Source organism: Lacerta agilis, chromosome 9, assembly GCF_009819535.1.
Source record: "Lacerta agilis isolate rLacAgi1 chromosome 9, rLacAgi1.pri, whole genome shotgun sequence".
NCBI lineage: Eukaryota > Metazoa > Chordata > Lepidosauria > Squamata > Lacertidae > Lacerta > Lacerta agilis.
Window position 1 is genome coordinate 49,617,696 of NC_046320.1, and position 16,791 is coordinate 49,634,486.

Here is a 16,791-nt window from a genome sequence, read left to right on the forward strand (position 1 = left end):
ACCTTGAGTATTTGTGTCAAATCTAAAGGCAGCACAGAAATCATATGGTCTTATTCAGTATATTTCTCTCTTTTTTAATAGGAAAGCCTTTGATATTCAAAGGAAACAATTTGGTAAACTGAAGAAATTCAATATTGCAAATGTGAACCTTGATTGCGATTCTAAGAGCAAATTATATCTTAAGCTGAACCGAAAGGAGCACTCATCTGCATACAGCAAGGGTGGGTGGACTCTTGTCATCTTACTGTAACGGGGCAAAACCTGACTAAAACCATTGATATTACACATAGGAGCCTCAGTTATTTTGAAGTATATTCACATTAAGATTTGTCTTTGGAAATACTGCATATGTGTGTATATATGTACATATATCCATTTTCAAGGTGTTGATTTGCATAGAGGAAAGGATTTCCACTTCCAGTGTGGCCTGATTTATATAGCTCATACATAGTTTTCTGTTCAAAGGCACTGTACTCTAACCTTTATGCTATATATTGCTTCTGTCTAGTGAAATGAACTCATTTAGGAAAGTGGTGTCTGAGACTATATAGGCAGTCCTCTTTCTAGTTCTAGTGACCAAACAAATATTATATGGTAATATGTCTTACTAATTAAGTTTGAACAGGGTTGTTTCCTTTTTATAAAAGACACATGATTCTCCCGCAGACGGATGCAGCTTTCAAAGGAATACCATATCAATTTCATGACACAGCACCTGTGATGAAAGTAATACTAATTAATCTTAGTATAAGATGTAAGAGAATACATGAGAACACTTACCACTGACTGTGTCAGAAAAGTGAGATGTGTGAAGACCACTTGTAGCTCCTCGATACTTTGGTTACTAATAGATTTTGTAGCTTTAATCCACAGTTAGCATAGCACATCTTCAGTTGCAGCGTGTTTTTTTTGGGGGGGGGGACCGCTATTCTAGATATATCAAATAATTGATAAGGCTGTCACTTTGTTAGAATTAATCCTGATATCCTGGAATTGTCCTTTTGTTTATGCCTTGATTTGTTAAAAAGTGGGTAATTGTTGCAAGGGGGTAATCTGCATATTAATTCAATTTCATTTTATAAATTAACCTGTGTAGGCAGTTGTCATAACCCCCCACCCCCATTAGTGCAAGATTAAAGTGCCACACAAAACAAAAATTAAAACAAACCTCAGGGAAAGCTCTACAACCTTAAATAGAAATCTTGAGAATACACTTAATACTTAATATGAAAATAGATATACTGTACAATCTGTGTTTCTATTCAGAAGTCTGCATTTCTTCTTCTTTGGCGATCACTCGTAGCCGAGTAAGATTGTCTTCCATAAACACGGTTTTAACAATGAGTCCGTAAGTGACTGCGGAGGCCAATTCAGAAGTAACCCCCATTAGTTCATTAGGATACATAGGACTGCAGCCAAAATTTAGGTACCTGACACTGTTTAGTTAAAGAAGGCAAAGCACACAAGACTCCTCTGGAACAAGCAGAACTAGGAAGTAAAAAAATAAGATGGGACATAACTTATTTTCTGCAAAAGACTTAGTCCAGATTTGATTTTGTCCATTCAGAAGCTGGTGATTTGATGCAACTGATAAAACTCATTTAATGTGTTGACAGATGATCTTTGGGTTGTTTCCAAGACTTTAACCTTTGCACCCCTGGATACTTTCATCGCAAGCAGTGTTTTCTTCGGACCATCCTCTAGCAATGAATTGGAGTTGTTACCTCTCAAAGGTTACAGCCCCTCAAACTGGCGCTCAAATAGTAAGTGTGTCCTGAGGATTTATTTTTTTTAATGAACATCTTAGTACAGATGATTCAAATTCAAAATACAGCCAACTCTTAATATGCTATGAAACTGAATTATCAATTTCTCAAACTTTTGGTATGCAAAAGGGGGGAAAGCCCAAGAGAAATGATGGCAAGATGAAAGATTTAATAGGAGTGAAGGAAATGCCCAGAACAATTTTTTAATCGTCATAGAGATGTGATGCTACAAGTGAAATAATGTTAATTTGAAAAGCTTATTAAATAGTATTCATATATTTGGCCCTTGAAAGTTGAGTAATGTTTTCATTTATTTAACTAATCCTAAAGTGAGATATCTGGTAGCTAGGGGAGAGTAGGAAAGTAGGGGTGGAGATAGGGTAAGAATGAATGGGGTAGAAACACAACTGTCTACCTTTGTTGTAGGATCACAGACATGGCTGAAAGTGTGTGGATAGCATACACAGTGACAGATAAAAGAAACAGGGGAACTAAGTACAGTGGTACCTCAATTTTCGAACATAATCCATTCCGGAAGACCATTTGACTTCCAAAATGTTCGAAAACCAAAACACAAAGGATGGTCAACAAATTCAATTGAGAAAATTGAAAATAACTCAGCGGAAGCCATTTGACTTCAGAGGCACATTTGAAAATGGAAGCATTTACTTCCGGGTTTTCGGCGTTCAAAATCTGAAATGTTAGGCTTCTGAGACGCTTAGTGGGCAGTATCTGATGCATCACAATGCAACATTTGAACCCTCCTATGTGGGTTCATATTAGTAGTGAGTGCAACTGTAACAGGCAGAGAAATGCAGAAAAGTAAAAGAATTTATTTAAGTCTTGCAACAGAGATGGCATGAAACAATTTACAGCCTTGTTTTAAAACACAGTGAAAAAGCATACTCTATTTGGTGTGTACATATTATACAGTAATTACCTTATCGAAATAGAATAGCTTACATTGGTGTGAATGGGAGCTTTTTCTAGTACAGTGGTGCCCCGCTAGACGAATGCCTCGCTAGACGAAAAACCCGCTAGACGAACGCCATTCATCTAGCGGAAGCTGCCCCGCAAGACGAAAAAGTCTATGGGGCTGCTTCGCAAGACGATTTTTTTTTTTTAGCGCGAAAACCTCCGCGCTCCATTGCCGCTTCGCTAGACGAATAATTCGCTCTACGAAAAAACTCGTAGAACGAATTATTTTTGTCTAGCGGGGCACCACTGTACAATAGTAGGTACAGGGAGTTGAATCTATATTGAGATCACAGAGGTGGTCAAAAAGTTGAATCCCCAAGCCCCTTCTCCAGCCAGGGCCCTTAATCCGGATTAGTTCCCCTACGTCTGCTATTTACTGGGGGGGCAAACAGTCATGCAAGTGTTACTTATCTGTAGCCAAGTACATTTAGTTACTCTTCTTCCTTGTAACATTTCTTCTTCTTCAGTGATTGTACATGCTTTGCTAGTTTGCAATGCTAGCACTGAGCTTACAACTTTGAGAAATATAGAGGAAAACATCAGTTCAGCCACTTTACCAATAATGGAGCATCTGCTAACAAAGTAGGTAGTTTTACTATCTATATTTCAGTTCAGTTTTTATAAACTAGACTGTACCATCATTTGAAATAGGTGGGAAGGGATAATGTTTTATGCTGAATATTGCAAACTAATATCTCTTTGGAAATATACAAGATAAGACTGTGCAAATACTATTAATAACATATATTTGCACTCACTGTGTTCTGGCAATTTTCTGAAAACTTTCAAAAACCAAAGCGGAATGTATTTGTTTTAGTAAAATTTCTTTAAGCACCTGTAGGTGAATTGTCATAGCTGCAAGATTCTGTATATTTAAAATCAGACAAAATAGCTGATGATGATACTGTTTTTGTTAAGAATGACTTTTAAGAGGAGCACAATTTCCACTGTTCATGTGTGTGCATGTGTGAAAATCCCTCTCAAAAAAGTATTGAATTGAGGTTGGGGGGGGGACTGAAAAGGTAGCAAACTATTTAGATAAAAAGTAAAACAATTTGCAATGTGTGAATGTAGCGTCATAAAGATCGTAATTTATTTTAAAAATGGGTGCAGATTCATACATTTAGTGATGTAAATAAATTTCATTTAAAACTATATAACTTAGTGATATTCAAAGTTTGACACATTAAAATAACTTAAATTTATTGATTTCAGTGGGTCTACTCACAATATAACTAATGTTGGATACTGTCTTTTCATTCTCTCCTGATTAAAATCCTGTAATTAATACAAGTGTGATTTAATTATATGACAATTTGCCTCTAAATGTACCCAATATTTTACTTTTTAGGTCTTTTAAAGCTTCTAGTAGCCGAATCAACAAGCGAAAATTTAAACCACCTGCCTTAAACACAAATACAATAACTACGGGAGCCCTGAGTCCAGAAACCATTATAAATCTGGCAAACAATATGATCCAGACATTTCATCTGAATAAAGATCAGGCTACGGCACTGATTCAGATAGGTGCCATGATGACATTGCAAGGAATTGATACAGAAACTGGGAAACGGCAAGCCCTTCCAATAACAATCATACACGGTAAATTGTTTTATATGAACTTAAATAGCTTGCTTCTGCAGTTCTGTCTTTAGTTCAAACATTTAATGGATTACTCTCACTTTGCCGGCAACTCCTCATTGCACCACCAAACAAGTGGACAAGTGTGCCTCCAGTAGGAGGCCCACAGTCAGCAGCCTATGGAAAGTCCTGAAAGAGGGTGCTGTGGAGCTGGCCTGGGAGTTACTGTTACTGCTTGATGATATTGGACCCAATTTAGGTCTGATGGCTCCATTGCATTGGCTCCAGTGTGGCCCAACGTTTCTCCTACCCCACCCTTCCACCCAGTGTGAGCAGAAGAACTGCCAGGACAGTGGTGGACCCATTGCCCTGTTAAGCCCTGCCAGTCCTTGGTGGGGATTTAGATTGTAGCACCATAGCTAAACTACTGCATAAATTTGGGCACTCCAGAATCAGTGCTGGCCCCATGGCAGAAAAAACATTCCATGCTCCTTAAGTTAAGGATGCTGTACTTGCTGTTATTATTATTTTTATTATTCTCCTTCCACACACGTCTAAAGGTGATATGCAAGTTATAACAAAACTTAGCGGAGAGTTTTGTCTCAATCTGCCACTTTCACAGCACACTCAGATGATTTTGTTAGTGAAGTTTCAATGGTGGTACCCGTTACTCTTTTCGTTTAGTTAGTTACAGCTATGTATATGTGGTTAAGAATATGTTCTATGTTACTTTGCATTTACTTGGGCTGAATCTCTGATTTCTCTACATACAGGTGTGTTTGGATCTGGAAAAAGTTATTTGCTGGCCATTGTTATCTTATTCTTAGTACAGATCTTTGAAACTGGTGAAGGAACTGATGGCAAAAAGTCGGTGCCATGGAAAGTACTGATTTCTTCTTCCACAAATGTTGCTGTGGACAGGGTACTGCTTTGGTAAGTACACACTGTTCTGCATAGGACATGTTTTGTTTTTCTCTTGCTGCTTCAATAACTTGTTTGCATTGTTAACTCATAAACTCTGCCACCTTCCCTGGATCCTTCAAAGTAGCACAATGTGCCTTCCACTTTCCTTGTTAGGTTTACTAACCCACAATATCTGAAGAAGTGTGCATGCACACGAAAGCTCATACCAAGAACAAACTTAGTTGGTCTCTAAGGTGCTACTGGAAGGAATTTTTTATTTTTTTATTTTGTTTTAACCCACAATGTTGTTAGGGATGTTGTATTGAAGGCACTTCCAAAACTAACTTTTGAAAGCAACCTTTTGTAGAGTTATGAAAAGAATACTACTTTTCACTGTATGAATGGTGTGTCCATATTGCCTTGTATTTTTTTTAAGCTACATGCAGATTTAGGGAGTGTACAGGGTGGGGCGGGGAGAAGCCCCGTTGCACTAATGGGAGTCCTTCTACTGGCTTCTGCTAGTGCTTCAGGTTAGTTGTATCTGGCCCCACAGCTGTCTTTGTCCCTGAAGCAGTCATTTGGAAGAGAGACTTACCTCCTCACCAGAATTGCTTCCATTGGTAGGGACTTTCTCCGAAAGAATTGGCATTCTCCAAGTTTGCATATGAACATTTCCTGTTTTAAAACTGATGGGTAAAGAATAAAGAATGTGGAAAGATGAAATTAAAATAAAAGTGCTAGAATTCATTATGATAAATGTTAGTTCGTGTATTTTTCCTTCCCCCACAGCCTCCTAGATCTTGGATTTGAAGAATTTATTAGAGTGGGAAGTATTAGAAAAATTGCTAAGCCAATTCTTCCTCACAGGTAACATGCCTAAAATCTTCAGCCTGTTTGTTGTTATTGTGTGACATATATCATTTGAAAGTGAAAGAAATACCACATACACTGAAAACTTGAAATAATTACCGGTAAGTCAAATTCCCCAGCTGTAATTTTGTGTGTGTGAGGAAAAACAATAGAAGCAAAATAGGTTACTCATTGTAGGATGTGGGTGGCGCTGTGCGTTAAACCACAGAACCTAGGGCTTGCCGATCAGAAGGTCGGCGGTTTGAATCCCCGCGATGGGGTGAGCTCCCGTTGCTCGGTCCCAGCTCCTGCCAACCTAGCAGTTCGAAAGCACATCAAAGTGCAAGTAGATAAATAGGTACCGCTCTGGTGGGAAGGTAAATGGCGTTTCTGTGCGCTGCTCTGGTTCGCCAGAAGCAGCTTAGTCATGCTGGCCACATGACCTGGAAGCTGTATGCCAGCTCCCTCAGCCAATAAAGCAAGATGAGTGCCACAACCCCAGAGTCGTTCACGACTGGACCTAATGGTCAGGGGTCCTTTACCTTTACCTTTAAGTTACTCATTTAAAACTTGGGCACCGTAGTTGGTCTGCCACTTAGCCATAGGCAAGACATTTCCAGGCCAGTATATTGTGTGTTGTTGATAGTAAGTCCCACTCAGTTCCTTGGAGATGTTGGTAAATAAGTATGCATATGGCTCCAACCATGATCTGACTGAGGCTCGGTTTGCCCTCTTCACGGGACACCTGTCGAATTGTATTTTCTACCAGTTGGCTTTTAGCCAAGCAGGGTTTGCATGGAGACCCCAATTGTATAACCAGTTCTGCCTCGTGGAACCTATACAAGCAGTGGCCACAGTTTGTGTGACCTTTCCAAGGCACCACGAGTATACAAAATCATATTGATTAAGCTATCGGCTTCACACAGAGCTTCAGGTTTAGTCAATCAACACTTCCGTGTAGCCCTGTGCCCTCTTACCGGTGACCATGTGGGACTGTCAGGAATCTGAGCCAGACTTATATCTTCCTGACATTTAAAATGGGAGTAGTACTTACTCCATACATTCCCACACATACACTGCATTGATCGTCAGAGCTTCACCATGTGCAGCTCTCTGAAGTAAGGCAGGTGGTTATGAAAGAGAATATCTTTTTGGTAATGACTTTCTTGGAATTCTTTGGAATTCTCAACTCAGAGTAGTTTATCTGATGCCTTTCTCCTTTTTCTGTGTACCAAATAGGGTTTGTTTTTTTTAATTTTCCCCAAACGGCCTTCTTTTTATCCTGTGTTTTTAATCATCTGCCAGTTTTACATCTTGCTGTGCTGTACTGCTGTTTTGTCATCTTGATTTTTTGTTTTAATTACATCAGTTGTTTCAGTTTTTATAAGTCATTCTGAAAGCAACTGTTGATAGGGAAATGTATAATATTTAAATAAAAAAGATGTTGCTGGATTGTTATCACTACAGAATGTTTGAATGGTCCTTTATATAAAAGAGTCCCTGCAGATACAAAGTTTTTTTCTGGCATAACCAATCCCTGACTTGCTAAATTTTGGGTGCAAAGGAGGTTGCTGGTTTTTTTTTTTTTTTGGTAAACATGAGGGAGCATTGAAATATTTGGTCCCTTACTTTTTGTATCATTTGCCAAATAAAGCAAAGTACAGGATCTGCACATGGTGTGTTTTGTTACTATCTTAAGGAAACTATTTCTAGATTTCACCACCAAACTACATGGGAAACAGAAGGGTATCTTTTACATATGTTTCTTTACTACATTGTTTTCATTCAATATTATTATCTACAATTGAACAATATGTTTAAAGTTTGCATGCTGGCTCAGGATCTGAAAGCGAACAACTGAAAGAATTGCTTGCTCTGATGAAGGATGATTTAACCCTAGCAGAAAAGATCTTTGTAAGAAAGACCATTGAACTCCATAAGCTGGGAACCAACAAAGCTCTCCTGCAACAGGTGAAATAAAATTAAGTGGCATAAAATAAGTATGTGCTGTACTAATGTTGTACAATGGTGGTGGAATAAAACTATGGTTGTATCCAATGGTGGTGTGAGTAGACCTCATGTGACCGGTCTTTCTCTCCTCCTCCTCCCAGTTGTACCAGCTCCCAAAACCCTCTCCAGAAGATTGGGGGACTCTGAACAATGAGTTCTATGGGGTATGGGACTGCAGTGTGAGGAGGGGATTACCCAAAATTGAGTTGGGGGATCTTGCACTGGTGGAGCTATTGCTGGAGCAAGATCTTTTAATCTGAATTAGTTTCCCTACACCTACTATTGATTTGGATCAGGATCATAGCTGTGGCAAAAGGTGAACATAGGAAGCTGAGTAAGACAACAGTAAATTACGCTGAGAAAGCTGGACCCTGGAGGTAACTTTATTAGCAAAACAGGATCTGCTCAGGAGTGTCGGGCCTAATGAGTAAAGCAACTCAGGTCTTGCCCCCATGAAGCAGTTGCCGAGGCTAAAGGTCCCCCGCCTCCCAGCCAGCTATGTCACCTCCTCTCCAGGGTTTTCCCCAAGCAATTGGAGACGTTGCATGTGTGTCTGTTTTTGCTCCTCACACTTCATGCCTCTGCTGGTTTTGGGAGACCAGTGAGGGAGGGGAGCTTGTCACAGCAAGAAGAAGAGACACCCATGCCTTTTCACAAGCCTGACCCATCTCTGCCTCTTGGCCTCCCTCCTCCTCTGCTTCCATTTCTGCCTCTGATTCTGGACTTCTCTCTTCTCACTAAGCCCTGCTACTTCTTCAGCAGTTACCTCTCCTCCTCCCAGTCATCTCAATCTTCTCATTGTCGTCCCGTCACCTGTCCCTGGGCTGTGAGCCTTCTTCCCTTGGGGGTTCCCCAGCTGGTTCCTCCCACCATTCCTCTGCATCCAACCAGTCCATGACACTGCCGTATACTGTGCCAGACCATTGGCCAATCTAGCCCAGTCTTGTTTGTTCTGACTAGCAGCAGCTCTCCAGGGTTTCAGTCGGTAGAGTATGAGACTCTTAATCTCAAGAGTCATCGGTTCAAGCCCCATGTTGGGCAAAAAGATTCTTTCATTCCAGGCGATTGAACTAAATGACCCTTGTGGTCCCTTCCAACCCTACAATTATGATTCTATGAAACCACAATGCCATGACCCCTCTTCCACTGAGCCTTGATCCCTCCCCCTTGCCACTATCTCAATCACTTTTGAGATGTTTGAGTAACTAGCATTAGAACCCACAGCATGTGGCTATATGAAAGATACACATGGGACTTTTTCTTTTTGCTCCCCCCATAACATAGGTAAGGGTAGTGGGAGCTACCTGTGCTGCCTGCCCATTCTCTTGCATGAAAAATCTTAAATTCCCCATAGTAATTCTGGACGAGTGCAGTCAGATGACAGAACCTGCATCTCTTCTTCCTATTGCAAGGTATTGTCTCTTTTAATATTACAACTAATTGGTGGTTGAATTTCTTGTCTTATTCGTGTATGTATTAAAAAGCTTATGATCTTGAGAAAATGGTTTAGTCAAAATAGATTGACTAAATTTTCTATGCAGCAGTGCATAAGGTTTTATGCAGCAATGACTGCAGTCTGCACTAAAAATATCAAATGATGTTATTGGAATAAAATATGTACGTCTCTTCTTCACCAGTTTTCTGAATTCCAGTCGGTTGTCTTAAGAGTATGCATTCAGAATTAGGAATGTTGCCATTTTGAATATTTGTTCAGATACTTTTGTCCCACGTGGAGAGGAGACACAGGATAGTGGGGGCTGGGAGAGGGCAGTCAGTGCCAGGTGGGATATGCAAAGTGGTTGAAAATATCTGTTACTGAAATCATGAAGGCAAATAACCAGTCACAGTCCAGGCAAAATTTAGCAGTCCTAAGCAGTGGCGTACGGAGCTGCTTTGCCGCCCTGAGTAGCAAACACGGGGGCACCCCCTGGGGGCGGGGTCCCACTCCGTCACGACGCATGTGCGCTACAGAGCGCAGTCCGTCCAGGCTGCTGGGCGTGAGCAACCGCACGGACAGGCTGCCCCAGCCCCTCGGAGCGGAAGTTGCTCACGCCCGGCATCCAGGATGGACTGCGCAAGTGTGCACATACGCAATCCGTGCAGGATTCTGCATTTGCGCAGTCCGTCCCCGATGCTGGGCACGAGCAGCAACTCATAAGGCTGCAGCGGCAACTCATAAGGCTGCAGCGTGCAAATTGCCACCGCATGGAAGTGGTGCTGGGCCGTGGCTTGGGAGTCGCGGGGTGTGTGTGTGCCGTGTATCACTCCCCCTCCAGGCTGGAACCGGGGGGCTTGCCACTCTCAATGCCCTTCCTACGCCACTGGTCCTAAGCCATGGTATTTTTAATAATAGGGTTAAGCATGTATTTAAGTCTGTTCTGTTGAAATGCATGATACATAGAATGATGCTTAAGAGAGCTCACATTTGGCTGGAACTTGCCTATTTTTCTTTACAACTAATTTATAATTGGTTTTTAAACAAATACAAGAACCATTAAACACTCATCCAGTAATGCATCTAACGATGTTTGTTCTATCCATTGACTTTAGACATAAGCTTACACATTCAGTGTTCAAACATAATTACTTAATGTAACCACTCCACTGAGAAGATTGATGGCTGATATAGCAAGGTCTTGAATTTCATCATGTATACAGTATACGCAGGTGGCGCTGTGGGTTAAACCACAGAGTCTAGGGCTTGCCGATCAGAAGGTTGGAGGTTCGAATCCCTGTGATGGGGTGAACTCCCATTGCTCGGTCCCTGCTCCTGCCAATCTAGCAGTTCGAAAGCACAAAGTGCAAGTAGATAAATAGGTACTGCTCTGGCGGGAAGGTAAACGGCATTTCCGTGTGCTGCTCTGGTTCTCCAGAAGCAGCTTAGTCATGCTGGCCACATGACCTGGAAGCTGTACGCCAGCTCCCTCAGCCAGTAAAGCAAGAAGAGTGCCCCAACCCCAGAGTCTGTGACAGGACCTAATAGTCAAAAGTGTTTGGGGTTTGTTTGGTTTTTTTAGGTTTGAGTGTGAAAAGCTGATTTTGGTTGGAGATCCTAAGCAGCTACCACCCACTATTCAAGGGTCTGAAAGTGCACATAGTAATGGTTTGGAGCAAACCCTCTTCGATCGACTCTGTTTGATGGTATGTCCTGCTATTCATCCTGAAAAAAAGATATTCCTTCTATGATGCTAACCTTATTATGTGATAGAACTTTGCTTTCTTAACTTAATTTTGAAGACATACCTCTCTGCTCCATGCACAACGTGCAACCCCATTCTGGGAGCTGCTAGGAGGAAGGTCTATGTGGAAAAGTCATCTTCTGTGCACTGCCTTCTGCTGGCATTTCTCTGGCTCAAATGCACAACGTCTGGCTATAGTTGTGACCCAATGACTGTTACTCATTTTGCTCTCTGAAATGTACCTAAAGATATAACATGATCCTAAAAATGTAGGTAGTTTTTAGTACTGGTATGTACAACAACTTCCTTTTTCCCTCCCTTATAGGGACATGAACCAATATTGCTTAGGGCACAGTATCGTTGTCACCCTGCTATATCTGCCATCACCAATGACCTGTTTTATGAGGGGAGGCTGCTGGACGGCATTTCTGAAGCAGATCGAAGCCCTCTGATTGACTGGTTACCAACACTTTGTTTCTATAACGTCAGTGGCTTAGAGCAGGTACATGTTATATTTATGTTTAAACTGTTAAGATTATTTCATGCTTTATTATTGCCAGAGCAGTGTTGGATTATATGGAACAAGTTGGTTACAAACCAAGGCGTCAGTTTTGGATTTGAAACTTGCTTGTTTTTGAAGGTGCAATACAGAGTTTACGTAGCAATAGAAGAAGAGGACAATATCCCCCTACTGTTGCTGCTTTTCAGTAGCTGGCATCTGTGGCATAGAGCCTCTGAACCTAAAGCTTCCACAAAGCCATCATGACTAATATCCATTAATAGACTTCTCCTCTATAAATTTGCCCATAACATCTGCCTATCCCCTTTGTTCTTTTATCTGCACATGCTACTTTAGCACAGTCCAGCTCCCACTTTCCCAGGGCTTAATTTCCATAGCTTTTCCAATTCCTTATGCAGCCAACTAATCAATATTTTGACCTTGAAATCTTTTTACTTGAATTGAGACCTGGATAATGCTATGCTGCTTTAGAATGCTTATCCTTCTGTTTTGGGATAGAAGTGCACTATCATATTCAGGATGTTGCACAATATGTAGGCAACAACTCTTTTTTGAGGCTTATATCCTTCACCCGAAACTACATGGAAGGAAGTCTCAAATATTGCAGTCAAACACAGGACTTCTTTTCAAAAATTCTACAGGAAAGCCATTGATCATCAAATATCATTTAGAAGGCTGCTTTTATATGAGTTATTTGGCCATTTAGCAAAGGGGTAAATAATGTTTTCGACCTTGTAGGCCAGATCTATCGGTATGTCTCCCCCCACCTTTCCAAGTGCGCCACTTTGACAGGTGGCCTATGCACCTGTCAACCACTGACAGCATGGCTTGTACTCAAGTTCTATGGCAAAGAAAGATCCCAGCAGAGCTTGAAAACAGCATTGCTCAGCTGAATGGCACTGTTTTAAGTCTTCATTTGGGCAGGGATTGGCTACCTTCAGGCACTCCTGATTGGGAGTGCCTAATTGTAGCTGATCCCGAAGTCACCACTGATCAGCTGGTCACAGCTGACTTCCAGCCCCACTTTCCACAGTGATCATCTCCAGTTGGGAGAAGGAAGCTTTATCTCTGAAGTAGCTCCCATTCTGGGCAGAGAGCTATATCACTGGAACGACTTAATTTCATGTGGTGAAACAGACACTGTTGAAATGGCTTCGCCTGTTGGGTGGGAGTTTCTTCACACAAGTATACAGCATTCCACATCATTTAAAACCCATGTGTGTCAGCATCGCATTGAAGAAGAAGAAGAAGAGTTTGGATTTGATATCCCACTTTATCACTACCCGAAGGAGTCTCAAAGTGGCTCACATTCTCCTTTCCCTTCCTCCCCCACAACAAACACTCTGTGAGATGAGTGGGGCTGAGAGACTTCAAGAAGTGTGACTAGCCCAAGGTCACCCAGCAGCTGCATGTGGAGGAGCGGAGACGCGAACCCGGTTCCCCAGATTACGGGTCTACCGCTCTTAACCACTACACCACACTTGGAAACTATAACGCAAAGGCTACATGATAATTAGACCGAAATTATTATGAATTATGTTTTTTTCTTTGTTCCCCTAAGTGGGCCAGATGATATCTCATGGGCTTTCTTACATTACATAGTATGATGTCTGTTTCTTTTTCTCTAGGTTGAAAAAGACAACAGTTTCCACAATTTGGCAGAATCATTTTTCACTGTCAAATTAATCCAGTCTCTGATTGCCAGTGGAATAGAAGGAAACATGATTGGAGTAATATCCCTCTATAAATCACAAATGAGCAAGGTATATGTTGCACACCAAAACACATTTCAGAATTTTTTTTATCACTACAGTATTGATGTAAAAACAAATTTTTGTTTTCTGTTTTAATTTTCCGTTTTCCATCAAGCTTTTCCCTTGCTTTCTTATTGAGACCTTCTAACTTCGCTAAGCATCATTACATTCAAAACTAACTAAAGGTTAATTAAAAATTACCCTTCTTTTTACAGACAGATAGCAATTTCTCAATAAGCATAGAAATGGTTATACTTCAGTAGGGTGATAGTCTGTCTCAAGTCAGAAGGAACCTTAATTAATATTTACATTTTGCATGTCTGTTTGTTGTGAGCAAGTTCAAAACTTACTTTTTTAAAGTTATTAACTTATTTTAATTTTTTATTTAATTTGCAAAACAAAAAATGTAATTATTTGGATCTGTTTTCGTCTGCAGATTTGTAACTTGCTTAATGCTGTACATTCAGATGCTTCCCAAATTAAAGCAGTCCAAGTGTCTACTGTTGATGCCTTCCAGGGAGCAGAGAAAGAAATCATTATACTATCCTGTGTAAGGACAAAACAAGTTGGCTTCATTGATTCAGAAAAGAGAGTGAACGTGGCATTGACAAGAGGGAAGCGACATTTATTAATAGTGGGAAATCAAAACTGTCTAAGCAAGAACAAACTGTGGAGATGTATCATTCAGCACTGTGCAGGTAAAGCAGCTTACCGGCACTTTTAAAATTTAGACAGCTATTGCTATATTGCTCCCAGAGAATCTAGTACAATAAAACATAACCTTCTTTGTGTGTCAATACTTGTAAGTTCTTTAATAGGGAAAGATTTATTCCTGATGAAAAAAATCAGTGTGGTGTATGTGTAACTATTGTAACTGTTCGGTTGGTTCTAAACAAACAAAGTCACACTGATTTAAAAATACTTACAAGTAAGTATAGTCCTTAGTTGACTTTTTGGCACCAGCTAAAACATTAGCTTTCAGCTTTAACAGGCATGGCAGGCTGTTGTACAAGAAGCCCAAATCCAAACCTCTCTTGGGTGTGTAGAGCCTTTGTAGATTCTTGTATCTAGGCCACTCTGTTCAGTGGGTAAATATTAAAAATTAAGATTGCTTTAATAAATAATTGTACTGTTTCACTACAGGAAGAAAAAATGGATTACAGCATGTTAGCCAATGTGAGCAGCAACTGAATGACATTATTAAATCTTACGTGGAAAGGAAGAAGGAGGAAGAAGAAATGAACAAGGAAAAGGAAAAATCTAAAAGAAAATCACTATCACAAAAAACGAGTGATTAACTTTGTGCTGTTTCTATGTAAATTATTTAAAATACCTTGAAAATCACTGTTAAAACTTGTTAATTGTTTTATGTCCCACTAGTACTCTAGTTAGCTTTCCCCAACCTGATGCCTTTCAGATGTTTTGGACTACACCTCCATCAGCTCCATCCGACATTCAAAGCATCAGACACGAGGTTGGGGGAGGCTTGTCTAGTTACGTGCATCAAAAGGTATGCAAAAGGCTGTGAAAATCATAGACATGATCACTAGAAAGTGGGCTTTCCTTTCAAAATGAGCCTTTTACTCGTATGTAGTTCTTTTAATTGTTATAATGACATTTTAAGTACTCTGGAATAAAGTCAGGATTTTAAAATTGCTTTTAATTGTGGAAATTTTTTTCAACAGGGAATTAAACTTTTAGATAAGATTTATCATGGGTAGTATCTGAATAGGCTTCATGTTTTATATAAAATAGTCTTATGGATGAAAGCTTCTTGAGAAAAGAACAAAAAAAAACTGGTGGCAATTAAAAAAATATTCTGCAGGTTGAGTTTATCACTCAGCAAGATAGCTCAGTCAGTAGAGCATGAGGCTTTGAATCTCAGAGCCATGAGTTTGAGCCCCACGTTGGGCAAAAAGGTTTCTGCATTGCACAGTGTTGGACTAGATGAGCGCTGTGGTCCCTTCCAACTCTACAATTCTGTGATTTGATAAGATTGAATATATACACTATTGATCATCATGGTGTGTTCTACAATATTATACCTAATTTCTGCAGCATATTTCTACTGTGAGGTTGTTGGGCTGTTCCCACGCTTTAAAGCAGCAGCCTTTTACATTTGCAACCATATCATTTCCACCATAGATTCTGACAACTCCTCTTAGGCTGTCTGAGACTAAAACACTCTTTCATAGCAACGATCGAAAACAATTTTGAAAAACCACACTTTTCAGTTCATGAATTTTCTAGCTCTAGCTTTCATTTTCGCTTTGCCTTGCTTTTTGCAAGGCCTCTTATTTTTCTACTTTTCTTGCAAACTTAGAAGATTTTCCTGCAGTGAAGGAGGGACTCCTAGGATGGGTTGCTCCCCTCTTGCTCCACTGGGCAGGATTATTCAAATGAAGATTGAGTTGCCCAGTGACAGTGGCAACCCCTCTCCAGTTCTCCTCATGCTTGGCTTCATGGCAGGTTTCATCTTGACAAAGTTCCTTCTTTTATGGTCTTGCGATTTATTCTCTCCCCACCTCATTACCTTGTCTTTGCAGAGCTAATAGACTTTGCAGGAAAGGGAGGTTCCTGTTGCAGCTTGTGAGCATGAGCTCTCCTGCCTTCCCACTGGGCTGTTCAAATGAGGGCACAACTGGCACCAGTACACCCTCCAGCCAACCGGGCCTTGCAGTCAACAGGCCTCAACCATGGGAGAGACGCTGGGAAGTGGAGGAAGTTGCAAGGCAGTTTTTAACAATTGTTGTTAAACTTATTTTTGCATTTCTCACTTTTGTAACACAACTGAGAAACCTGATCTTTTAAAGATTGTGAAATTAGCACGAGCTACTGCACTAATGATGGGTTATCTTACAAACCCCCACGTGTGTATTAAGCACTTCCCTGCACAAATGCTTCCTTCTCTTCCAGTTTAGCATGCCAAAGCCAGAAGCATAGAAAGCTAGTGTCTGAATGCAGGTAAGTATGATCAGTTGAGTTGTGTAATCCTAACTGTACTTATTTGCAAGCAAGTTCCATTTAAACTTTAGAAAAGTTGGACAACCCCCCCCCCCAACAGATAAATCTATGGGCCACAAGCCCGTGGAAAAATTAGAAGGAATATCTTAAATTCTCTGTAAAGTTAACGTTTCTACAAAATAATTAGTAGGTACATAGTTATATATTTCAAAAATCTTCAGAGTACTTCACATGTATTATCTGAGTAATCCTAAATAATTCCTCTGTGTTTCTCACCATAGGGCAAA

General features: G+C 40.4%; 1 protein-coding gene across 1 annotated transcript in view; it reads left to right on the plus strand.

Annotated features, from left to right (window-relative positions):
* ZGRF1 (zinc finger GRF-type containing 1) overlaps window positions 1-15,196 on the plus strand; it is a 31,476-nt gene extending 16,280 nt beyond the window's left edge. The window contains exons 15-27 of the mRNA XM_033159565.1: window positions 82-221; window positions 1,617-1,763; window positions 3,212-3,326; window positions 4,096-4,346; window positions 5,099-5,258; window positions 6,018-6,095; window positions 7,901-8,048; window positions 9,372-9,499; window positions 11,105-11,228; window positions 11,592-11,768; window positions 13,415-13,549; window positions 13,977-14,238; window positions 14,684-15,196. Coding sequence (XP_033015456.1) covers window positions 82-221; window positions 1,617-1,763; window positions 3,212-3,326; window positions 4,096-4,346; window positions 5,099-5,258; window positions 6,018-6,095; window positions 7,901-8,048; window positions 9,372-9,499; window positions 11,105-11,228; window positions 11,592-11,768; window positions 13,415-13,549; window positions 13,977-14,238; window positions 14,684-14,838 — 2,020 coding nt within the window. The 3' untranslated portion in view covers window positions 14,839-15,196. The remainder of the gene's footprint in view (window positions 1-81; window positions 222-1,616; window positions 1,764-3,211; window positions 3,327-4,095; window positions 4,347-5,098; window positions 5,259-6,017; window positions 6,096-7,900; window positions 8,049-9,371; window positions 9,500-11,104; window positions 11,229-11,591; window positions 11,769-13,414; window positions 13,550-13,976; window positions 14,239-14,683) is intronic.
* The last annotated feature ends 1,595 nt before the right edge of the window (window positions 15,197-16,791 follow it).